The sequence below is a fragment of the Engystomops pustulosus genome, chromosome 4 (assembly GCF_040894005.1).
Source record: "Engystomops pustulosus chromosome 4, aEngPut4.maternal, whole genome shotgun sequence".
NCBI lineage: Eukaryota > Metazoa > Chordata > Amphibia > Anura > Leptodactylidae > Engystomops > Engystomops pustulosus.
Window position 1 is genome coordinate 225,822,313 of NC_092414.1, and position 26,390 is coordinate 225,848,702.

At 55.2% G+C, this 26,390-nt stretch overlaps 2 protein-coding genes across 3 annotated transcripts; one reads left to right on the top strand and one right to left on the bottom strand.

The window, feature by feature from the left end:
• Nucleotides 1-2,142: 2,142 nt before the first annotated feature.
• MPDU1 (mannose-P-dolichol utilization defect 1) lies at nucleotides 2,143-15,896 on the bottom strand. Its single transcript, XM_072150072.1, has 7 exons — nucleotides 15,613-15,896; nucleotides 13,534-13,599; nucleotides 13,310-13,442; nucleotides 10,579-10,664; nucleotides 10,389-10,507; nucleotides 9,904-10,014; nucleotides 2,143-2,457 (listed from the first exon to the last, which is right to left on the bottom strand). The coding sequence occupies exons 1-7, from the start codon at nucleotides 15,698-15,700 to the stop codon at nucleotides 2,326-2,328; spliced, it is 735 nt and encodes a 244-aa protein (XP_072006173.1). The 5' UTR covers nucleotides 15,701-15,896; the 3' UTR covers nucleotides 2,143-2,325.
• Nucleotides 15,776-26,152, top strand: LOC140128390 (uncharacterized). 2 transcript variants are annotated; one of them, XM_072150069.1, is made up of 2 exons: nucleotides 15,776-15,898; nucleotides 18,865-26,152. In XM_072150069.1, the coding sequence occupies exon 2, from the start codon at nucleotides 18,891-18,893 to the stop codon at nucleotides 20,208-20,210; it is 1,320 nt and encodes a 439-aa protein (XP_072006170.1). In that variant the 5' UTR covers nucleotides 15,776-15,898; nucleotides 18,865-18,890; the 3' UTR covers nucleotides 20,211-26,152. The 2 variants fall into 2 exon arrangements, with proteins under 2 accessions (XP_072006170.1, XP_072006169.1); XM_072150068.1 differs by having other exon boundaries at nucleotides 15,786-16,001.
• Nucleotides 26,153-26,390: the final 238 nt, after the last annotated feature.

A 26,390-nucleotide genomic window follows, 5' to 3' on the forward strand; every position in this document is an offset into this window, starting at 1 on the left:
CCTCCTCCTCCTCCTCCACACAACAACTGCTCCACCACACAACAACTGCTCCACCTCCACACAACAACTGCTCCACCACACAACGCCTCCTCCTCCTCCTCCACACAACAACTGCTCCACCACACAACGCCTCCTCCTCCACACAACAACTGCTCCACCACACAACGCCTCCTCCTCCACACAACAACTGCTCCACCACACAACGCCTCCTCCTCCACACAACAACTGCTCCACCACACAACGCCTCCTCCTCCACACAACAACTGCTCCACCACACAACGCCTCCTCCTCCACACAACAACTGCTCCACCACACAACGCCTCCTCCTCCACACAACAACTGCTCCACCACACAACGCCTCCTTCTCCTCCACACAACAACTGCTCCACCACACAAAGCCTCCTCCTCCTCCTCCACACAACAACTGCTCCACCACACAACAACTGCTCCACCTCCACACAACAACTGCTCCACCACACAACAACTGCTCCACCTCCACACAACAACTGCTCCACCACACAACGCCTCCTCCTCCTCCTCCACACAACAACTGCTCCACCACACAACGCCTCCTCCTCCACACAACAACTGCTCCACCACACAACGCCTCCTCCTCCTCCTCCACACAACAACTGCTCCACCACACAACGCCTACTCCTCCACACAACAACTGCTCCACCACACAACGCCTCCTCCTCCTCCTCCACACAACAACTGCTCCACCACACAACGCCTCCTCCTCCACACAACAACTGCTCCACCACACAACGCCTCCTCCTCCACACAACAACTGCTCCACCACACAACGCCTCCTCCTCCACACAACAACTGCTCCACCACACAACGCCTCCTCCTCCACACAACAACTGCTCCACCACACAACGCCTCCTCCTCCACACAACAACTGCTCCACCACACAACGCCTCCTCCTCCACACAACAACTGCTCCACCACACAACGCCTCCTCCTCCACACAACAACTGCTCCACCTCCACACAACAACTGCTCCACCACACAACGCCTCCTCCTCCTCCTCCACACAACTGCTCCACCACACAACGCCTCCTCCTCCTCCTCCACACAACTGCTCCACCACACAACGCCTCCTCCTCCTCCACGCTACCCCTCCCACTCCTAACAGATCGCACTGAAAAGATAGGTAGCACAACTCTCTGTAACAACTCCAACACCAAAATGGCGATGTTAGAGAGCATTGGGCTAGTAAGATCAGGCCCCCAGCATCATAGATCGCTGTCAATGGCCAATCTGAATTGATTGGCCAATGGCGGTGATTGACATCACAGGACCAATAGGATCAGTCCTGTGATGTCATCGTTGGGGTGTCGGTTAGCGATGCCGACACCTCCCACCGCAGTGTCACCCTGTCTCGCGACAGGGTGACTATCGAGTATATCAGAAATCTGATATTAAGTTACTGCGCTCAGCGTCTGTTATATCGGACGTGGAGCGCTAAGGGGTTAAAGGGATCTGCCATCATCTGTAACCATACATGCTGCAGCTAATGTTATGTCCCTGGAGAGATGTGTAATCAGACCTCACACTGCTGTGCTCTGTGCTCTCTGCAGCCAGTGTTATGTATTGTCCCTGGAGAGATGTGTAATCAGACCTCACACTGCTGTGCTCTGTGCTCTCTGCTCTCTGCAGCCAGTGTTATGTACTGTCCCTGGAGAGATGTGTAATCAGACCTCACACTGCTGTGCTCTGTGCTCTCTGCAGCCAGTGTTATGTACTGTCCCTGGAGAGATGTGTAATCAGACCTCACACTGCTGTGCTCTGTGCTCTCTGCAGCCAGTGTTATGTATTGTCCCTGGAGAGATGTGTAATCAGACCTCACACTGCTGTGCTCTGTGCTCTCTGCAGCCAGTGTTATGTATTGTCCCTGGAGAGATGTGTAATCAGACCTCACACTGCTGTGCTCTGTGCTCTCTGCAGCCAGTGTTATGTATTGTCCCTGGAGAGATGTGTAATCAGACCTCACACTGCTGTGCTCTGTGCTCTCTGCCGCCAGTGCTATGTATAGTCAAACCTAAGTATAGTAGCAGCAGGACTGTGATATATGAATTTATATTCCGGGAATGTCCTCACACTGCTGTGCTCATGCATAGATACACTCTGCAAGCCTTTTTCTTTAGAAACCTCCCGTTTTTAGTACACAGCTGCACTGCAGACTACACACTGGTTCCTCTACAGCTTCCCCAGACAGAGCCGCTGGAGAGACACCAGAACCACATGTAAAAATAACAATTCATTGGAATGAAAGAGATGGCTGAACCGGCCCGGTCTGGTCCACATCACATCTTCTCCTCAGCTCCTCTTCTTTTTCTGCTGCTGGGCCCCAGAGCTGACATTCCAATAATAAAGGAGCTGAGCAAAAATCAGTCCGTTACATGAAGACGACACAACATAAGTGAGCGCCATGAGGGGGTCTCCGGTCTCCTGTGCAGGGGTAGAAATAACAGGGGGGTAGAATCAGAACCAATGGTACAAGCCGGTCCAATCCATACCGGGAGACACGTATGTAATACTGTGGCTGGGGGGATATATAATCAGAACCAGTGGTAACAGCCGGTCCAATCCATCCCGGGAGACATGTATGTAATACTGTGGCTGGGGGGATATATAATCAGAACCAGTGGTAACAGCCGGTCCAATCCATCCCGGGAGACATGTATGTAATACTGTGGCTGGGGGGATGGGGGATATATAATCAGAACCAGTGGTAACAGCCGGTCCAATCCATCCCGGGAGACATGTATGTAATACTGTGGCTGGGGGGATATATAATCAGAACCAGTGGTAACATCCAGTCCAATCCATACCAGGAGACATGTATGTAATACTGTGGCTGGGGGGATGGGGGATATATAATCAGAACCAGTGGTAACAGCCGGTCCTATCCATCCCGGGAGACATTTATGTAATACTGTGGCTGGGGGGATATATAATCAGAACCAGTGGTAACATCCAGTCCAATCCATACCAGGAGACATGTATGTAATACTGTGGCTGGGGGGATGGGGGATATATAATCAGAACCAGTGGTAACAGCCGGTCCTATCCATCCCGGGAGACATTTATGTAATAATGGGGGAGAGGGAGGGTAGAATCAGTACCAGTGGTAACAGCCAGTCCAATCCATACCAGGAGACATGTATGTAATACTGTGGCTGGGGGGATATATAATCAGAACCAGTGGTAACAGCCGGTCCAATCCATCCCGGGAGACATGTATGTAATACTGGGGGAGAGGGAGGGTAGAATCAGTACCAGTGGTAACAGCCAGTCCAATCAATACCGGGAGACATGTATTTAATGCTGGGAGGATGGGGGATATAGAATCAGAGCCGGGAATCACGGATCAGATATCACATCCTTTTTCTTGCATTGATGGAAATCCAGGGAGAGGCAAGTCTGCACCATGAACCTCATCCTCCATCATCATCTTGTAACACTAGGAGGGAGAAGCCGTCCAATCACAGTATTTCCTGCAATGTTGAGTTACACCATAGGGGGTGTAGAGATTCCTGAATGTCTTAGCAACCCCGGACGCCTGATGCCCCTCAGCTCATCTGGGTGATACATCATGTATAAGCATCATCTAGCTTCACTCCATAGTGACAGAGCAGGGCGTCCATTCATCCACCTATGGAGAGAGGAGGGGATCCGGTCCTGGAGAGCACACAGTGCTTCACTCCATAGTGACAGAGCAGGGCGTCCATTCATCCACCTATGGAGAGAGGAGGGGATCCGGTCCTGGAGAGCACACAGTGCTTCACTGTATAGTGACACAGCAGGACGTCCGCTCATCCACCTATGGAGAGAGGAGGGGATCCGATCCAGGAGAGCACACAGTGCTTCACTGCATAGTGACAGAGCAGGGCGTCCGCTCATCCACCTATGGACAGAGGAGGGGATCCGGTCCCGAGAGCACACAGTGCTTCACTGCATAGTGACAGAGCAGGGCGTCCGCTCATCCACCTATGGAGAGAGGAGGGGATCCGGTCCTGGAGAGCACACAGCGCTTCACTGCATAGTGACAGAGCAGAGAGTCCGCTCATCCGCCTATGGACAGAGGAGGGGATCCGGTCCCGAGAGCACACAGTTGCTTCACTGCATAGTAACAGAGCAGGGCGTCCGCTCATCCACCTATGGAGAAAGGAGGGGGATCCGGTCCCGAGAGCACACAGTGCTTCACTGCATAGTAACAGAGCAGGGCGTCCGCTCATCCACCTATGGAGAGAGGAGGGGATCCGATCCAGGAGAGCACACAGTGCTTCACTGCATAGTGACAGAGCAGAGAGTCCGCTCATCCACCTATGGACAGAGGAGGGGATCCGGTCCAGGAGAGCACACAGCGCTTCACTGCATATTGAGAGAGCAGGACGTCCGCTCATCCACCCATGGAGAGAGGAGGGGATCCGGTCCTGGAGAGCACACAGCGCTTCACTGCATAGTGAAAGAGCAGGACGTCCGCTCATTCACCTATGGAGAGAGGAGGGGGTCCGGTCCCGAGAGCACACAGTGCTTCACTGCATAGTGACAGAGCAGAGAGTCCGCTCATCCACCTATGGACAGATGAGGGGATCCGGTCCAGGAGAGCACACAGTGCTTCACTGCATAGTGACAGAGCGGGGCGTCCGCTCATCCACCTATGGAGAGAGGAGGGGGATCCGGTCCCGAGAGCACACAGTGCTTCACTGCATAGTAACAGAGCAGGGCGTCCGCTCATCCACCTGCGGAGAGAGGAGGGGGTCCGGTCCCGAGAGCACACAGTGCTTCACTGCATAGTGACAGAGCAGAGAGTCCGCTCATCCACCTATGGACAGAGGAGGGGATCCGGTCCAGGAGAGCACACAGTGCTTCACTGCATATTGAGAGAGCAGGACGTCCGCTCATCCACCTATGGAGAGAGGAGGGGATCCTGTCCTGGAGAGCACACAGTGCTTCACTGCATAGTGACAGAGCAGAGAGTCCGCTCATCCACCCATGGAGAGAGGAGGGGATCCGGTCCTGGAGAGCACACAGCGCTTCACTGCATAGTGAGAGAGCAGGACGTCCGCTCATCCACCTATGGAGAGAGGAGGGGATCCAGTCCGGGAGCGCACACAGTGCTTCACTGCATAGTGACAGAGCAGGACGTCCGCTCATCCACCTATGGAGAGAGGAGGGGATCCGGTCCAGGAGAGCACACAGTGCTTCACTCCATAGTGGCAGAGCAGGGCGTCCGCTCATCCACCTATGGAGAGAGGAGGGGGATCCGGTCCCGAGAGCACACAGTGCTTCACTGCATAGTGACAGAGCAGGGCGTCCGCTCATCCACCTATGGAGATAGGAGGGGATCCGGTCCAGGAGAGCACACAGTGCTTCACTGCATAGTGACAGAGCAGGGTGTCCGCTCATCCACCTATGGAGAGAGGAGGGGGATCCGGTCCCGAGAGCACACAGTGCTTCACTGCATAGTGACAGAGCAGAGAGTCCGCTCATCCACCTATGGACAGAGGAGGGGATCCGGTCCCGAGAGCACACAGTGCTTCACTGCATAAAGACAGAGCAGGGCGTCCGCTCATCCACCTATGGAGAGAGGAGGGGGATTCCGGTCCCGAGAGCACACAGTGCTTCACTGCATAGTGACAGAGCAGAGAGTCCGCTCATCCACCTATGGAGAGAGGGGGGGGATCCGGTCCAGGAGAGCACACAGTGCTTCACTGCATAGTGACAGAGGAGGGCGTCCGCTCATCCACCTATGGAGAGAGGAGGGGGTCCGGTCCAGGAGAGCACACAGTGCTTCACTGCATAGTGACAGAGCAGGACGTCCGCTCATCCACCTATGGACAGAGGAGGAGATCCGGTCCTGAGAGCACACACTGCTTCACTGTATAGTGACAGAGGAGGGCGTCCGCTCATCCACCTATGGAGAGAGGAGGGGGGTCCGGTCCAGGAGAGCACACAGTGCTTCACTGCATAGTGACAGAGCAGGGCGTCCGCTCATCCACCTATGGAGAGAGGAGGGGGATTCCGGTCCCGAGAGCACACAGTGCTTCACTGCATAGTGACAGAGCAGAGAGTCCGCTCATCCACCTATGGAGAGAGGGGGGGGATCCGGTCCAGGAGAGCACACAGTGCTTCACTGCATAGTGACAGAGGAGGGCGTCCGCTCATCCACCTATGGAGAGAGGAGGGGGTCCGGTCCAGGAGAGCACACAGTGCTTCACTGCATAGTGACAGAGCAGGACGTCCGCTCATCCACCTATGGACAGAGGAGGAGATCCGGTCCTGAGAGCACACAGTGCTTCACTGCATAGTGACAGAGCAGGGCGTCCGCTCATCCACCTATGGAGAGAGGAGGGGGTCCGGTCCCGAGAGCACACAGTTGCTTCACTGCATAGTGACAGAGCAGGACGTCCGCTCATCCACCTATGGACAGAGGAGGGGGATCCGGTCCCGAGAGCACACAGTGCTTCACTGCATAGTGACAGAGCAGGGCGTCCGCTCATCCACCTATGGAGAGAGGAGGGGGATCCGGTCCTGGAGAGCACACAGTGCTTCACTGCATAGTGACAGAGCAGGACGTCCGCTCATCCACCTATGGAGAGAGGAGGGGGATCCGGTCCTGGAGAGCACACAGTGCTTCACTGCATAGTGACAGAGCAGGACGTCCGCTCATCCACCTATGGAGAGAGGAGGGGGATCCGGTCCTGGAGAGCACACAGTGCTTCACTGCATAGTGACAGAGCAGGACATCCGCTCATCCACCTATGGAGAGAGGAGGGGGATCCGGTCCTGGAGAGCACACAGTGCTTCACTGCATAGTGACAGAGCAGGGAGTCCGCTCATCTACCTATGGAGAGAGGAGGGGATCCGGTCCTGGAAAGCACACAGTGCTTCACTGTATAGTGACACAGCAGGACGTCCGTTCATCCACCTATGGAGAGAGGAGGGGATCCGGTCCGGGAGAGCACACAGTGCTTCACTGCATAGTGACAGAGCAGGACGTCCGCTCATCCATCTATGGAGAGAGGAGGAGATCCGGTCCTGAGAGCACACAGTGCTTCACTGCATAGTGACAGAGCAGGACATCCGCTCATCCACCTATGGAGAGAGGAGGGGATCCGGTTCTGGAGAGCAAACAGTGCTTCACTGCATAGTGACAGAGCAGGACGTCCGCTCATCCATCTATGGAGAGAGGAGGAGATCCGGTCCTGAGAGCACACAGTGCTTCACTGCATAGTGACAGAGCAGGACGTCCGCTCATCCACCTATGGAGAGAGGAGGGGGTCCGGTCCAGGAGAGCACACAGTACTTCACTGCATAGTGACAGAGCAGGACGTCCGCTCATCCACCTATGGACAGAGGAGGAGATCCGGTCCTGAGAGCACACAGTGCTTCACTGCATAGTGACAGAGCAGGACGTCCGCTCATCCATCTATGGAGAGAGGGGGAGATCCGGTCCAGGAGAGCACACAGTGCTTCACTGCATAGTGACAGAGGAGGGCGTCCGCTCATCCACCTATGGAGAGAGGGGGAGATCCGGTCCAGGAGAGCACACAGTGCTTCACTGCATAGTGACAGAGGAGGGCGTCCGCTCATCCACCTATGGAGAGAGGAGGGGATCCGGTCCTGGAGAGCACACAGTGCTTCACTGCATAGTGACAGAGCAGGGCGTCCGCTCATCCACCTATGGAGAGAGGAGGGGGTCCGGTCCTGGAGAGCACACAGTGCTTCACTGCATAGTGACAGAGCAGGACGTCCGCTCATCCATCTATGGAGAGAGGAGGAGATCCGGTCCTGAGAGCACACAGTGCTTCACTGCATAGTGACAGAGCAGAGAGTCCGCTCATCCACCTATGGAGAGAGGAGGGGATCCGGTCCAGGAGAGCACACAGTGCTTCACTGCATAGTGACAGAGCAGGGCGTCCGCTCATCCACCTATGGAGAGAGGAGGGGGATCCGGTCCTGGAGAGCACACAGTGCTTCACTGCATAGTGACAGAGGAGGGCATCTGCTCATCCACCTATGGAGAGAGGAGGGGATCCGGTTCTGGAGAGCAAACAGTGCTTCACTGCATAGTGAGAGAGCAGGACGTCCGCTCATCCACCTATGGAGAGAGGAGGGGGTCCGGTCCAGGAGAGCACACAGTGCTTCACTGCATAGTGACAGAGCAGGACGTCCGCTCATCCATCTATGGAGAGAGGAGGAGATCCGGTTCTGAGAGCACACAGTGCTTCACTGCATAGTGACAGAGCAGGGCATCCGCTCATCCACCTATGGACAGAGGAGGGGGATCCGGTCCAGGAGAGCACACAGTGCTTCACTGCATAGTGACAGAGCAGGACGTCCGCTCATCCATCTATGGAGAGAGGAGGAGATCCGGTCCTGAGAGCACACAGTGCTTCACTGCATAGTGACAGAGCAGGACGTCCGCTCATCCATCTATGGAGAGAGGAGGGGGTCCGGTCCTGAGAGCACACAGCGCTTCACTGCATATTGAGAGAGCAGGACGTCCGCTCATCCACCCATGGAGAGAGGAGGGGATCCGGTCCTGGAGAGCACACAGTGCTTCACTGCATAGTGACAGAGGAGGGCGTCCGCTCATCCACCTATGGAGAGAGGAGGGGATCCGGTTCTGGAGAGCACACAGCGCTTCACTGCATAGTGAGAGAGCAGGACGTCCGCTCATCCACCTATGGAGAGAGGAGGGGGATCCGGTTCTGGAGAGCACACAGCGCTTCACTGCATAGTGAGAGAGCAGGACGTCCGCTCATCCACCTATGGAGAGAGGAGGGGGTCCGGTCCAGGAGAGCACACAGTGCTTCACTGCATAGTGACAGAGCAGGACGTCCGCTCATCCATCTATGGAGAGAGGAGGAGATCCGGTCCTGAGAGCACACAGTGCTTCACTGCATAGTGACAGAGCAGGACGTCCGCTCATCCACCCATGGAGAGAGGAGGGGATCCGGTCCTGGAGAGCACACAGTGCTTCACTGCATAGTGACAGAGGAGGGCGTCCGCTCATCCACCTATGGAGAGAGGAGGGGGATCCGGTCCTGGAGAGCACACAGCGCTTCACTGCATAGTGACAGAGCAGGGCATCCGCTCATCCACCTATGGACAGAGGAGGGGATCCGGTCCAGGAGAGCACACAGTGCTTCACTGCATAGTGACAGAGCAGGACGTCCGCTCATCCATCTATGGAGAGAGGAGGAGATCCGGTCCTGAGAGCACACAGTGCTTCACTGCATAGTGACAGAGCAGGACGTCCGCTCATCCACCTATGGACAGAGGAGGGGATCCGGTCCTGAGAGCACACAGTGCTTCACTGCATAGTGACAGAGCAGGACGTCCGCTCATCCACCTATGGAGAGAGGAGGGGATCCGATCGGTGGGAATGTGAGGAGGGTCTTTATAAGCAGCTGATATTATGTATCACTCAGGATCGCTGTCTAATTACAGGTCGGAACTGTATACTTTATCATTGTAATCCCAGCCAGAACTTTTTTGGTCTCTGTGACAATTGGGTTTTAAAAATGTTGGGTTGTCATAAGAATCAATATTAACACTAAATCTTCATTACAGACGCCTGTGATAACTGTTACAGCTGATTATTGTAGCCTAGGACTAAAGCACAATAAATTACCAATATCCAGAGGTCCGTTTGTAACTAGGGGTCGTATGTAAGTTGAGTGTTCTTAAGTAGGGGACCGCCTGTATTGATACATTTCAGTTGGTGTCAGGACTTTTTGCTCCTCCCTCCCATTATTACACATCAGTTATGGACATTACGGTGGGTTCTTCCAGCACATGGGTTGGACGGGACGTTACCAAAGGTTTACATATTACTACTTATTTTATCCACTGTAAACACAACGAGACATTATCTATTACCTGAACTGAAGTGAAGATACGAGCCAGAGAGCCCAGGAACAAGAGCGCAACCGTCACTGCCGACAACTGCCCCGTGTGACCGTTCCTATAGTTTGTTACTGCTTGTAGGAGCTTCAGGGGGGCGGGAAAGACACCAATCACATTAAAGAAAGACTTACAGATCACATCACATGGAGCTGGCCCCCACCCCCGCACGACAAGCCATGGGCCGGCCCCACCACCGCACGACAAGGCGTGGGCCGGCCCCACCCCCGCACGACAAGGCGTGGGCCGGCACCACCCCCGCACGACAAGCCATGGGCCGGCCCCACCCCCGCACGACAAGGCGTGGGCCGGCCCCACCCCCGCACGACAAGCCATGGGCCGGCCCCACCCCTGGATCTATAAGCTTCTCCCTCCCCCTGGAGGAGGAGCCGTTAGCCTGCCCCGCCCCTGCAGGGTGCCATATAGGATCTATAAGCCTCCCCCTTGAGGGCGATACTCACCCTGCTGATGATGACCGCGGGCACGTTGACTGCTTGTAGTATGGTGACAACAGCCATTGGTACAACAGGAGACAGGAGGACTGCGACCACCGCAAAGTACACCCCAAGGAAGAGAACACCTGGAACACACAGGGGGCAGGTCAGAGGCTGCAGGGTGACACCACCGAGTACTAGAGCAGAGATCTCATACCCAGGGCGGTGCGTCCCCCCAGGTGCTGGATCAGGAAGCCGATAACCAGGGTCTGGATCATGAGAAATAGAACTTCACCCCAGGAGCTGCACAAGACATAAAGAGGAAGGTCAGTCATACGGGTGGAGCGAGCACCCGCGTGCATGGGGGACAGGCTCACCTGAAGGGGAAGGTCAGTCATAGGGGTGGAGCGAGCACCCGCGTGCATGGGGGACAGGCTCACCTGAAGGGGAAGGTCAGTCATACGGGTGGAGCGAGCACCCGCGTGCATGGGGGACAGGCTCACCTGAAGGCTAAGGTCAGTCATACGGGTGGGGCGAGCACCCGCGTGCATGGGGGACAGGCTCACCTGAAGAGGAAGGTCAGTCATACAAGTGGAGCGAGCACCCGCGTGCATGGGGGACAGGCTCATCTGAAGGGGAAGGTCAGTCATACAAGTGGAGCGAGCACCCGCGTGCATGGGGGACAGGCTCACCTGAAGGCTAAGGTCAGTCACACGGGTGGGGCGAGCACCCGCGTGCATGGGGGACAGGCTCACCTGAAGGGGAAGGTCAGTCATACGGGTGGAGCGAGCACCCGCGTGCATGGGGGACAGGCTCACCTGAAGGCTAAGGTCAGTCACACGGGTGGGGCGAGCACCCGCGTGCATGGGGGACAGGCTCACCTGAAGGGGAAGGTCAGTCATACGGGTGGGGCGAGCACCCGCGCGCATGGGGGACAGGCTCATCTGAAGGGGAAGGTCAGTCATACAAGTGGAGCGAGCACCCGCGTGCATGGGGGACAGGCTCACCTGAAGGGGAAGGTCAGTCATACGGGTGGGGCGAGCACCCGCGTGCATGGGGGACAGGCTCACCTGAAGGGGAAGGTCAGTCATACGGGTGGAGCGAGCACCTGCGTGCATGGGGGACAGGCTCACCTGAAGGGGAAGGTCAGTCATAGGGGTGGGGCGAGGACCCAGGTGCATGGGGGACAGGCTCACCTGAAGGCTAAGGTCAGTCATACGGGTGGGGCGAGCACCCGCGTGCATGGGGGACAGGCTCACCTGAAGGGGAAGGTCAGTCATACGGGTGGGGCGAGCACCCGCGTGCATGGGGACAGGCTCACCTGAAGGAGAAGGTCAGTCATAGGGGTGGGGCGAGGACCCAGGTGCATGGGGGACAGGCTCACCTGAAGGCTAAGGTCAGTCATACGGGTGGGGCGAGCACCCGCGTGCATGGGGGACAGGCTCACCTGAAGGGGAAGGTCAGTCATAGGGGTGGAGCGAGCACCCGCGTGCATGGGGGACAGGCTCACCTGAAGGGGAAGGTCAGTCATACGGGTGGGGCGAGCACGCTCGTGCATGGGGGACAGGCTCACCTGAAGGGGAAGGTCAGTCATAGGGGTGGAGTGAGCACCTGCGTGCATGGGGGACAGGCTCACCTGAAGGGGAAGGTCAGTCATAGGGGTGGAGTGAGCACCTGTGTGCATGGGGGACAGGCTCACCTGAAGGGGAAGGTCAGTCATACGGGTGGAGTGAGCACCTGCGTGCATGGGGACAGGCTCACCTGAAGGGGAAGGTCAGTCATACGGGTGGGGCAAGCACCCTCGTGCATGGGGGACAGGCTCACCTGAAGGGGAAGGTCAGTCATACAGGTGGGGCGAGCACCCAGGTGCATGGGGGACAGGCTCACCTGAAGAGGAAGGTCAGTCATACGGGTGGAGCGAGCACCCGCGTGCATGGGGACAGGCTCACCTGAAGGGGAAGGTCAGTCATACGGGTGGGGCGAACACCTGCGTGCATGGGGACAGGCTCACCTGAAGGGGAAGGTCAGTCATAGGGGTGGAGCGAGCACCTGCGTGCATGGGGGACAGGCTCACCTGAAGGGGAAGGTCAGTCATAGGGGTGGAGCGAGCACCTGCGTGCATGGGGGACAGGCTCATCTGAAGGGGAAGGTCAGTCATACGGGTGGGGCGAGCACCTGCGTGCATGGGGACAGGCTCACCTGAAGGGGAAGGTCAGTCATACAGGTGGGGCGAGCACCTGCGTGCATGGGGACAGGCTCACCTGAAGGGGAAGGTCAGTCATACGGGTGGAGCGAGCACCCGCGTGCATGGGGACAGGCTCACCTGAAGGGGAAGGTCAGTCATACGGGTGGGGCGAGCACCTGCGTGCATGGGGACAGGCTCACCTGAAGGGGAAGGTCAGTCATACGGGTGGGGCGAGCACCTGCGTGCATGGGGACAGGCTCACCTGAAGAGGAAGGTCAGTCATACTGGTGGGGCGAGCACCTGCGTGCATGGGGGACAGGCTCACCTGAAGGGGAAGGTCAGTCATAGGGGTGGGGCGAGCACCTGCGTGCATGGGGGACAGGCTCACATGAAGAGGAAGGTCAGTCATACTGGTGGGGCGAGCACCTGCGTGCATGGGGGACAGGCTCACCTGAAGGGGAAGGTCAGTCATAGGGGTGGGGCGAGCACCCGCGTGCATGGGGGACAGGCTCACCTGAAGGGGAAGGTCAGTCATACGGGTGGGGCGAGCACCCGCGTGCATGGGGGACAGGCTCACCTGAAGGGGAAGGTCAGTCATACGGGTGGGGCGAGCACCTGCGTGCATGGGGACAGGCTCACCTGAAGGGGAAGGTCAGTCATACGGGTGGAGCGAGCACCCGCGTGCATGGGGACAGGCTCACCTGAAGGGGAAGGTCAGTCATACGGGTGGAGCGAGCACCTGCGTGCATGGGGACAGGCTCACCTGAAGGGGAAGCTGTAGGTGATGCTGTACACCATGGTGCCGGACAGCGCCAGTAACTCCAGCAGCACCGCCTGGAAGCTGAGCCCCTCCGCTGTGCCCGACCCAACGATCTTGACGATCTGCGGGACTTTCACTGAGTAATAGAGGAACAGGTGAGATCGGGCCAAAACCTCCCGATAATGGGGGGCAAACACCCCAACCCTGCACCAGACACAAGGACTCACCCATGATTGAGCCGAGGATAATCCCGAAACCCAACATCTTACTGAGCAGAATCTTCAGACATTCAACTGCAAGAAAAACAAGACGTCACCAGGACACCGGCAGCTTCCTGCACCCAGCAAAGGGGACAGAACTGAGGGGGGACATACAGCGGAGGAGGGGCAGAGGGAGGGGGGACATACAGCGGAGGAGGGGCAGAGGGAGGGGGGACATACAGCGGAGGAAGGACAGAGGGAGGGGGGGACATACAGCAGAGGAAGGGCAGAGGGAGGGGGGACATACAGCAGAGGAGGGGGATAGGGAGGGGGGACATACAGCAGAGGAGGGGCAGAGGGAGGGGGGACATACAGCAGAGGAGGGGCTGAGGGAGGGGGGACATACAGCAGAGGAGGGGCAGAGGGAGGGGGGACATACAGCAGAGGAGGGGCAGAGGGAGGGGGGACATAAAGCGGAGGAGGGGCAGAGGGAGGGAGGAGACATACAGCAGAGGAGGGGATGAGGGAGGGGGACATAAAGCAGAGGAGGGGCAGAGGGAGGGGGGACATACAGCAGAGGAGGGGCAGAGGGAGGGGGGACATACAGAAGAGGAGGGGCAGAGGGAGGGGGGACATACAGCAGAGGAGGGGCAGAGGGAGGGGGGGACATACAGAAGAGGAGGGGCAGAGGGAGGGGGGACATACAGTAGAGGAGGGGCAGAGGGAGGGGGGACATACAGCAGAGGAGAAGATGAGGGAGGGGGACATACATTGGAGGAGGGGCAGAGGCGGGACATTCAGTGGGGGAGGGGCTGAGGGAGGGGGGACTAAGAGCGGGGGAGGGGTATACAGCAGAGGAGGGGCAGAGGGAGGGGGGACATACAGCAGAGGAGGGGCTGAGGGAGGGGGGACATACAGCAGAGGAGGGGCTGAGGGAGGGGGGACATACAGCAGAGGAGGGGCTGAGGGAGGGGGGACATACAGCAGAGGAGGGGCTGAGGGAGGGGGGACATACAGCAGAGGAGGGGCTGAGGGAGGGGGGACATACAGCAAAGGAGGGGCTGAGGGAGGGGGGACATACAGCAGAGGAGGGGCTGAGGGAGGGGGGACAAACAGCAGAGGAGGGGCTGAGGGAGGGGGGACATACAGCGGAGGAGGGGCTGAGGGAGGGGGGACATACAGCGGAGGAGGGGCTGAGGGAGAGGGAACATACAGCGGAGGAGGGGCAGAGGCGGGACATTCAGTGACGGAGGGGCTGAGGGAGCGGGGACTAACAGCTGAGGGGGGGTATACAGCAGAGGAGGGGCAGAGGGAGGGGGGACATACAGCAGAGGAGGGCTGAGGGAGGGAGGACATATAGCAGAGGAGGGGCTGAGGGAGGGGGGACGGAACTGAGGGGGACGGCAGGAGGGGGGACATACAGCAGAAGAGGGGCTGAGAGAGGTGGGACATACAGCAGAGGAGGGGCTGAGGGAGGGGGGGACATACAGCAGAGGAGGGGCAAAGGGAGGGGGGACATACAGCGGAAGAGGGGCAGAGGGAGGGGACATACAGCAGAGGAGGGGCAGAGGGAGGGGGACATACAGCAGAGGAGGGGCAGAGGGAGGGGGGACATACAGCGGAAGAGGGAGGGGACATACAGCAGAGGAGGGGCAGAGGGAGGGGACATATAGCAGAGGAGGGGCAAAGGGAGGGGGACATACAGCAGAGGAGGGGCAGAGGGAGGGGGACATACAGCAGAGGAGGGGCAGAGGGAGGGGGGGACATACAGCAGAGGAGGGGCAGAGGGAGGGGGGACATACAGCGGAAGAGGGAGGGGACATACAGCAGAGGAGGGGCTGAGGGAGGGGACATACAGCAGAGGAGGGGCTGAGGGAGGGGACATACAGCAGAGGAGGGGCTGAGGGAGGGGACAGACAGCAGAGGAGGGGCTGAGGGAGGGGACAGACAGCAGAGGAGGGGCTGAGGGAGGGGACAGACAGCAGAGGAGGGGCTGAGGGAGGAGACACACAGCAGAGGAGGGGCTGAGGGAGGAGACATAGAGAAGAGAGGGCAGTAAGTTATATCATGGAGAAGCCCCTCAGTTTTGGGGTGCAGTCTTTATACCGTGCAGCAGGTTGTAGCTGAGGAAGAACTCGTCATAGCAGCGCTCAGGGAGGATCCCCGGGACTAGCACAGTCCTCAGCGCCTCCATCCTTCTCCTCCTGTCACAGTCTCCCGGTGTCCTCTTACTTCCTGATACGGTCTCTCTCGTCGCTGACGTCACTTCCGCCCTTCTTCAGCCGCCATATTGGTTGAGGCAGCGGAAGTACCTTTTCTTTCCGTCCATTGCGGGCGGCCACCATAACAACATTACTGAAAAGCTTAAAAATCTGGATGTAAAATGGAGAAGGTGGGTAACAATTACTGAGTGATGGAAGACCGGACCCTGTTGTGAGAAAAAGGCGGGAAAGTAGTCACAGCGCTGGCCCCGCCCCCTCCACGGCAGCGTGCAGGTGAGGGCGGGAAACGCGTGACAGGAATGTGCAGGTCACAGGGACCACTGCCGCCATTACACCCGGGGACACAGCGACCACTGCCGCCATTACACCCGGGTACACAGCGACCACTGCCGCCATTACACCCGGGGACACAGCGACCACTGCCGCCATTACACCCGGGTACACAGCGACCACTGCCGCCATTACACCCGGGGACACAGCGACCACTGCCGCCATTACACCCGGGGACACAGCGACCACTGCCGCCATTACACCCGGGGACACAGCGACCACTGCCGCCATTACACCCAGGGACACAGCGACCACTGCCGCCATTACATCTAGGGGACACAGCGTCCACTGCCGCCATTACACCCAGGGACACAGCGACCACTGCCGCCATTACACCCGGGGACACAGCGTCCACTGCCGCCATTACACCCAGGGACACAGCGACCACTGCCGCCATTACACCCGGGGACACAGCGACCACTGCCACCATTACACCCAGGGACACAGCGACCACTGCCGCCATTACACCCGGGTACACAGCGACCACTGCCGCCATTACACCCGGGTACACAGCGACCACTGCCGCCATTACACCCGGGGACACAGCGACCACTGCCGCCATTACACCCGGGGACACAGCGACCACTGCCGCCATTACACCCAGGGACACAGCGACCACTGCCGCCATTACACCCGGGTACACAGCGACCACTGCCGCCATTACACCCGGGGACACAGCGACCACTGCCGCCATTACACCCGGGTACACAGCGACCACTGCCGCCATTACACCCGGGGACACAGCGACCACTGCCGCCATTACACCCGGGTACACAGCGACCACTGCCGCCATTACACCCGGGGACACAGCGACCACTGCCGCCATTACACCCGGGGACACAGCGACCACTGCCGCCATTACACCCGGGGACACAGCGACCACTGCCGCCATTACACCCAGGGACACAGCGACCACTGCCGCCATTACATCTAGGGGACACAGCGACCACTGCCGCCATTACACCCAGGGACACAGCGACCACTGCCGCCATTACACCCGGGGACACAGCGACCACTGCCACCATTACACCCAGGGACACAGCGACCACTGCCGCCATTACACCCGGGGACACAGCGACCACTGCCGCCATTACACCCGGGGACACAGTGACCACTGCCACCATTACACCCGGGGACACAGTGACCACTGTCGCCATTACACCCGGGGACACAGTGACCACTGTCGCCATTACACCCAGGGACACAGTGACCACTGTCGCCATTACACCCGGGGACACAGTGACCACTGCCGCCATTACACCCGGGTACACAGCGACCACTGCCACCATTACACCCAGGGACACAGCGACCACTGCCGCCATTACACCCGGTGACACAGCGACCACTGCCGCCATTACATCTAGGGGACACAGCGACCACTGCCGCCATTACACCCGGGGACACAGCGACCACTGCCGCCATTACACCCGGGGACACAGCGACCACTGCCACCATTACACCCAGGGACACAGCGACCACTGCTGCCATTACACCCGGGGACACAGTGACCACTGCCGCCATTACACCCGGGGACACAGCGACCACTGCCGCCATTACACCCGGGGACACAGCGACCACTGCCGCCATTACACCCAGGGACACAGCGACCACTGCCGCCATTACATCTAGGGGACACAGCGACCACTGCCGCCATTACACCCGGGGACACAGTGACCACTGCCGCCATTACACCCGGGGACACAGTGACCACTGCCGCCATTACACCCGGGGACACAGTGACCACTGCCGCCATTACACCCGGGGACACAGACAACACTGCCACCATTACACCCGGGGACACAGCGACCACTGCCGCCATTGCACCCGGGGACACAGCGACCACTGCCGCCATTACACCCAGGGACACAGCGACCACTGCCGCCATTACACCCGGGGACACAGCGACCACTGCCGCCATTACACCCGGGGACACAGACAACACTGCCGCCATTACAACCGGGGACACAGCGACCACTGCCGCCATTACACCCGGGGACACAGCGACCACTGCCGCCATTACACCCGGGGACACAGCGACCACTGCCGCCATTACACCCGGGGACACAGCGACCACTGCCGCCATTACACCCGGGGACACAGCGACCACTGCCTCCATTACACCCGGGGACACAGCGACCACTGCCGCCATTACACCCGGGGACACAGTGACCACTGCCGCCATTACACCCGGGGGGACAGCGACCACTGCCGCCATTACACCCGGGGGGACAGCGACCACTGCCGCCATTACACCCGGGTGGACAGCGACCACTGCCGCCATTACACCCGGGGACACAGCGACCACTGCCGCCATTACACCCGGGGACACAGCGACCACTGCCGCCATTACACCCGGGGACACAGCGACCACTGCCGCCATTACACCCGGGGACACAGCGACCACTGCCGCCATTACACCCGGGGACACAGTGACCACTGCCGCCATTACACCCGGGGACACAGTGACCACTGCCGCCATTACACCCGGGGACACAGTGACCACTGCCGCCATTACACCCGGGGACACAGTGACCACTGCCGCCATTACACCCAGGGACACGGTGACCGCTGCCACCATTACATCTAGGGGACACAGTGACTACTGCCGCCATTACACCCGGGGACATAGTGACCACTGCCGCCATTACACCCGGGGACACAGCGACCACTGCCGCCATTACATCCAGGGGACACAGTGACTGCTGCCGCCATTATCACCAGGGGACACATGACGAGCTGTGGAGGATAATCATGTATAACGTGTGACCGCTACCACCATTAATACCCACTGTGTTTTGTCCCATAGTAACAGTACAAAACATACCGACCACCATGGACTCTGACAGAGATCTGGGTGTTCCGGAGCTCTGTGCCGGTACGGTTGCCCTGTGCTCCTTGTACTATGTGCATCTGATGAAGGAAAGGCGGAGACGGGAGTTTGAACGGAAAAGAAGAATATTGCGTTACCGGCGCATGATGACGAGGGAGCGGCTGCGCTTTGCTGTCCTGTGGACCTCTAGGATCTTCAACTGCAGGGACATCACTGGTTCATTATCATCACCAGAGATGCCAGAGCCACGGACCTGGAGAGACATCCTCCCCTCAACACCCTGGGGTGAAGTGATGGAGAACGTCTTCACTAAGTTTGACTGGATAGAGAGTTTCCGCATGACAAGGTCAACCTTTGATTACCTGTGTGAACAGCTACGACCAGTGATGGAGGCACTGGACACGGACCTGGGTCAAGACATACCGGCAGAGGTGCGGCTGGCCATGACGTTATGGAGACTTGGCTCCTTATGTGAATACCGGACCATTGGGAAAATCTTCAGAGTCTCCCGTTCCACTATATGTAAGGTGGTGCAGGACGTTTGTGAGGTGCTGGTGTCCACTCTTACACCCAAGTTCATTAGCGTTCCTCGGGGAGATATTCTCTTCCACACTATAAAGGCTTTTGAACAATATCACAGTATACCACAGCTGGCCGGCATCATCGGCACTTTCCATGTCCCTATATATCCCCCCAGTGAGTTCAGCGGGCAGTATTTCAATGCCAAGGGTTGGCATTCTGTGGTTGTCCAGGCTGTGGTCGACTGTAACCATCTCTTCTGGGATCTGAATATTGGAAGTCCCGGAAACTCCTCCAACTCCCAGGTTTTACTGTCTTCTGAGCTTTACGAGTGGGGTACAGAAGGAACCCTGTTCCCCAAAACAAAGTACTGTGTGGAGGGAATGGAATTACCAATCCACTTGTTAGGACCTCGGTCTTATCCCCTTCTTCCTTGGCTGATGACACCTTCTTCAGAAGAAGAGCGTCCAGAGAGTGTAGAACTGAACAGACAGTTTTCATCTGCCCTGAACGTGGCACAAGTAGCTTTTGGGCACCTCAAGGGTAGATGGTGTTGCCTGCTAAAACGCAGTGACTCTGATCTCGTATTCTTACCCACGTTGATTGCCACTTGCTGCACGCTGCATAATATTTGTGAGTCGCGGGGAGATCCATTTCAAGAGCATTGGCTAGAAGAAGCCGCTGAGGAAGAGTTAGAACAACCGAGTGAGTGTGAGGAGGATGACTTGGAGGCAGAAGGAAAGTCACTAAAGATTCGAGATGCTCTTGCCAGTACCGTATGGGTAAACAATGGTGGGTTGTAGATCAGCTTAGGTCAGTGATGGCTGACTTATGACACGCAGAGACGTTTTTGCTGAAACGCAGGAAGCTGATAGCATCGGCAGGAGGAGCCAATCTCCTGCTGAGAGCACGGTGTGAACAGCGTCCATCTTACCTCCACTAGTGAAAGCAGTCAGTTATAGAGATCTTACCAGACCTAAATGTTTTGAGGACATGCACCCAGACTGCTGGGTGGGGGTGGATAGTAGAGTCATCTCAGGTGTGTGGGCCCCTTACATCCAGGCCAATATCTTGAAGCAGCTCCCAAAATCTCCCCCTGCTGCCAGTGTACCCACCACGGTTACCACTCTGTAGTCTGCACTCTGTGGTAACTGTGGTGGGTAGATGCTTCATCATAGCTTCACCACTGTCTTAGATGCTTCATCATAGCTTCACCACTGTCTTAGATGCTTCGTCATAGCTTCATCACTGGCTTAGATGCTTCGTTATAGCTTCATCACTGGCTTAGATACTTCGTCATAGCTTCATCACTGGCTTAGATGCTTCGTTATAGCTTCATCACTGGCTTAGATACTTCGTTATAGCTTCATCACTGGCTTAGATGCTTCATCACTGGCTTAGATGCTTCGTCATAGCTTCATCACTGGCTTAGATGCTTCGCTATAGCTTCATCACTGGCTTAGATACTTCGTTATAGCTTCATCACTGGCTTAGATGCTTCATCACTGGCTTAGATGCTTCGTCATAGCTTTATCACTGGCTTAGATGCTCCGTCATAGCTCGGTCACTGGCTTAGATGCTTCATCATAGCTTCATCACTGGCTCAGATGCTTCGTCATAGCTTCATCACTGGCTTAGCTGCTTCGTCATAGCTTCATCACTGGCTTAGATGCTTCATCATAGCTTCGTCACTGGCTTAGATACTTCGTCATAGCTTCATCACTGGCTTAGATGCTTCGTTATAGCTTCATCACTGGCTTAGATGCTTAGTCATAGCTTCATCACTGGCTTAGATGCTTCATCGTAGCTTCATCACTGGCTTAGATGCTTCATCGTAGCTTCATCACTGGCTTAGATGCTTCATCGTAGCTTCATCACTGGCTTAGATGCTTCGTCATAGCTTCATCACTGGCTTAGATGCTCCATCATAGCTTCATCACTGGCTTAGATGCTTCATCGTAGCTTCATCACTGGCTTAGATGCTTCGTCATAGCTTCATCACTGGCTTAGATACTTCATCATAGCTTCATCACTGGCTTAGCTGCTTCATCATAGCTTCATCACTGGCTTAGATGCTTCATCACTGGCTTAGATGCTTCGTCATAGCTTCATCACTGGCTTAGATGCTTCGTTATAGCTTCATCACTGGCTTAGATGCTCCGTCATAGCTCGGTCACTGGCTTAGATGCTTCATCATAGCTTCATCACTGGCTCAGATGCTTCGTCATAGCTTCGTCACTGGCTTAGATGCTCCATCATAGCTTCATCACTGGCTTAGATGCTTAGTCATAGCTTCATCACTGGCTTAGATGCTCCATCATAGCTTCATCACTGGCTCAGATGCTTCGTTATAGCTTCATCACTGGCTTAGATGCTTCATTGTAGCTTCATCACTGGCTTAGATGCTTCGTCATAGCTTCGTCACTGGCTTAGATGCTTCGTCATAGCTTCATCACTGGCTTAGATGCTTCGTCATAGCTTCATCACTGGCTTAGATGCTTCGTTATAGCTTCATCACTGGCTTAGATGCTCCATCATAGCTCCGTCACTGGCTTAGATGCTTAGTCATAGCTTCGTCACTGGCTTAGATGCTCCATCATAGCTTCATCACTGGCTTAGATGCTCCATCATAGCTTTGTCACTGGCTTAGATGCTTCATCGTAGCTTCATCACTGGCTTAGATGCTTCGTCATAGCTTCATCACTGGCTTAGATGCTCCATCATAGCTTCATCACTGGCTTAGATGCTTCATCGTAGCTTCATCACTGGCTTAGATGCTTCGTCATAGCTTCATCACTGGCTTAGATACTTCATCATAGCTTCATCACTGGCTTAGCTGCTTCATCATAGCTTCATCACTGGCTTAGATGCTTCATCACTGGCTTAGATGCTTCGTCATAGCTTCATCACTGGCTTAGCTGCTTCGTCATAGCTTCATCACTGGCTTAGATGCTTCATCATAGCTTCGTCACTGGCTTAGATACTTCGTCATAGCTTCATCACTGGCTTAGATGCTTCGTTATAGCTTCATCACTGGCTTAGATGCTTAGTCATAGCTTCATCACTGGCTTAGATGCTTCATCGTAGCTTCATCACTGGCTTAGATGCTTCATCGTAGCTTCATCACTGGCTTAGATGCTTCATCGTAGCTTCATCACTGGCTTAGATGCTTCGTCATAGCTTCATCACTGGCTTAGATGCTTCGTTATAGCTTCATCACTGGCTTAGATGCTTCATCGTAGCTTCATCACTGGCTTAGATGCTTCGTCATAGCTTCATCACTGGCTTAGATGCTCCATCATAGCTTCATCACTGGCTTAGATGCTCCATCATAGCTTTGTCACTGGCTTAGATGCTTCATCATAGCTTCATCACTGGCTTAGATGCTTCGTCATAGCTTCATCACTGGCTTAGATGCTTCGTCATAGCTTCATCACTGGCTTAGATGCTTCATCATAGCTTCATCACTGGCTTAGCTGCTTCATCATAGCTTCATCACTGGCTTAGATGCTTCGTCATAGCTTCATCACTGGCTTAGATGCTTCGTCATAGCTTCATCACTGGCTTAGATGCTTCGTTATAGCTTCATCACTGGCTTAGATGCTCCATCATAGCTCCGTCACTGGCTTAGATGCTTAGTCATAGCTTCGTCACTGGCTTAGATGCTCCATCATAGCTTCATCACTGGCTTAGATGCTCCATCATAGCTTTGTCACTGGCTTAGATGCTTCATCATAGCTTCATCACTGGCTTAGATGCTCCATCATAGCTTCGTCACTGGCTTAGATGCTTCGTCATAGCTTCATCACTGGCTTAGATGCTTAGTCATAGCTTCATCACTGGCTTAGATGCTTCGTCATAGCTTCATCACTGGCTTAGATGCTTCGTCATAGCTTCATCACTGGCTCAGATGCTTCATCATAACTTCATCACTGGCTTAGATGCTTCATCGTAGCTTCATCACTGGCTTAGATGCTTCATCGTAGCTTCATCACTGGCTTAGATGCTTCATTGTAGCTTCATCACTGGCTTAGATGCTTAGTCATAGCTTCATCACTGGCTTAGATGCTTCGTCATAGCTTCATCACTGGCTTAGATGCTTCATTGTAGCTTCATCACTGGCTTAGATGCTTAGTCATAGCTTCATCACTGGCTTAGATGCTTCGTCACAGCTTCATCACTGGCTTAGATGCTTAGTCATAGCTTCGTCACTGGCTTAGATGCTTAGTCATAGCTTCGTCACTGGGTCAGATGCTTCATCACTGGCTTACATGCTTCATTATAACTTCGTCACGGGCTTAGATGTTTCATCATAGCTTGATCACTGGCTTAGATTCTCCATCATAGCTTCGTCACTGGCTTAGATGCTCCATCATAGCTTCATCACTGTCTTAGATGCTCCATCATAGCTTCATCACTGTCTTAGATGCTCCATCATAGCTTCATCACTGGCTTAGATGCTCCATCATAGCTTCATCACTGGCTTAGATGCTCCATCATAGCTTCATCACTGGCTTAGATGCTCCATCATAGCTTCATCACTGGCTTAGATGCTCCATCATAGCTTCATCACTGGCTTAGATGCTCCATCATAGCTTCATCACTGGCTTAGATGCTCCATCATACCTTCATCACTGGCTTAGATGCTCCATCATAGCTTCATCACTGGCTCAGATGCTCCATCATAGCTTCATCACTGGCTTAGATGCTCCATCATAGCTGCGTCACTGGCTTAGATGCTCCATCATAGCTTCATCACTGGCTTAGATACTTCGTCATAGCTTCGTCACTGGCTTAGATGCTTCATCATAGCTTCGTCACTGGCTTAGATGCTTCATCATAGCTTCGTCACTGGCTTAGATGCTTCATCATAGCTTCATCACTGGCTTAGATGCTTCGTCTACCTTCATCACTGGCTTAGATGCTCCATCATAGCTTCATCACTGGCTCAGATGCTCCATCATAGCTTCATCACTGGCTTAGATGCTTCATCATAGCTTCGTCACTGGCTTAGATGCTTCATCATAGCTTCATCACTGGCTTAGATGCTTCATCATAGCTTCATCACTGGCTTAGATGCTTCATCATAGCTTCGTCACTGGCTTAGATGCTTCATCATAGCTTCATCACTGGCTTAGATGCTTCATCATAGCTTCATCACTGGCTTAGATGCTTCATCATAGCTTCATCACTGGCTTAGATGCTTCATCATAGCTTCATCACTGGCTTAGATGCTTCATCATAGCTTCATCACTGGCTCAGATGCTTCGTCATAGCTTCATCACTGGCTCAGATGCTCCATCATAGCTGCGTCACTGGCTCAGATGCTCCATCATAGCTTCATCACTGGCTTAGATGCTTCATCATAGCTTCGTCACTGGCTTAGATGCTTCATCATAGCTTCATCACTGGCTTAGATGCTCCATCATAGCTTCATCACTGGCTCAGATGCTCCATCATAGCTTCATCACTGGCTCAGATGCTCCATCATAGCTTCATCACTGGCTTAGATGCTTAGTCATAGCTTCATCACTGGCTCAGATGCTTCGTCATAGCTTCATCACTGGCTTAGATGCTCCATCATAGCTTCATCACTGGCTTACATGCTCCATCATAGCTTCGTCACTGGCTTAGATGCTTTATCATAGCTTCGTCACTGGCTTAGATGCTCCATCATAGCTTCATCACTGGCTTACATGCTCCATCATAGCTTCGTCACTGGCTTAGATGCTTTATCATAGCTTCGTCACTGGCTTAGATGCTCCATCATAGCTTCATCACTGGCTTAGATGCTCGTCATAGCTTTGACCTATTAAACTAATTAAATGGCTGGGTGTTAAACAATAAGATTGGTCTGAAGTCACAGAGGCATTCAACAGGATTGGCCACGGGCTTTATCTAATGCTGTAGGTCGTCCTAGAATAGTCTTTGTTCAATGACAGCCGACCCAGGTAGAGGTAGGAGCCCAGTGGACAATCCGAGATTGAGGCAGGCTGCATGACTTCATAGTCTTTATATAGGTGCAGAGTTTATATACCCTGGCATGTGTCCGGACTGATGGCAGGAGAAACAAGTTCAATGATTGTAGAATGCACTGCATGCACAGGATGCTACAGGCAGTAAAGGGGCTTATCACTGGAAAATGGGGGTACAGGGACTGTGGGGACCAGACTTGAACTCTTGTGGCTTTTAAGAAGTGGATTTTGTTAAGACCTTGACAACATTACCTGGGCTGTAATTCATTTAGGGGGACAATGGCCCACATTTATCAAAACTATGTACAGATACCTGTGTACAGTGCAGGGGGTGCCAGATTTGTGGTGCATATTCTGCATGAATCGGGCTCCCCCTGCACTGCCTTCAGAGAGGGCACCAACTTTTTTTTTGGTGCACCTTTAACGTGAGGCATGCGACACACTTCTGTCGGACTTTGCATGATAAATGTGGCGCACGGTCGGTGCATCGGGCGCCCCTTTATGTGCAGAATTGTGCGTCACGTCGAATATAATGCAACTGTGACACCAACGTGCGCTACACTTTATAAATACCTGTACAAGCCGTTTACACTGAAAAGAACCTGCAAAGGCCCACAGAAACTGGCGCAGGGGCTCAGTAATGGGGTCCGTAGTCTCTGAAAGCCTCCCTGTCAAATACTGTGAGATATATGAATTTCTGTAAACTCGAAAGTAATTCATGTTTTTGTGGTCATTTCTGCACAACATTAAACTTGTTGGTTTTGAGGAAAGCAATGAACAATATTTGAATTAATGTGAGATAATATGTATGTCCCCTACGGCCCAGGCTAGCCCCACGTTGTGTACTTCACGTGTCTGATGCAGTAGTTGACGCCACTTTCTAGTGACCTTCACCGACTTCTCGTGACACCACCCTACCACTTGACACCACCACTTGTTCAGGTTGAATTCGGGATACGGAGGTTACATGATAGGTTCTGTCCACTGAACGCCATCAGGCTTATGGGC

What these genes read in the sequence shown, in the direction of transcription:
- MPDU1 (XM_072150072.1), bottom strand. Translation starts at nt 15,700, where the DNA reads ATGGAGGCGCTGAGGACTGTGCTAGTCCCGGGGATCCTCCCTGAGCGC. An exon ending in CAGCTACAACCTGCTGCACG is followed by an intron (nt 13,600 to 15,612) that starts GTATAAAGACTG and finishes TTTTTCTTGCAG; the next exon opens with TTGAATGTCTGAAGATTCTG. An exon ending in ACCTACAGCTTCCCCTTCAG is followed by an intron (nt 10,665 to 13,309) that starts GTGAGCCTGTCC and finishes TGTCTTGTGCAG; the next exon opens with CTCCTGGGGTGAAGTTCTAT.
- LOC140128390 (XM_072150069.1), top strand. Translation starts at nt 18,891, where the DNA reads ATGGACTCTGACAGAGATCTGGGTGTTCCGGAGCTCTGTGCCGGTACG.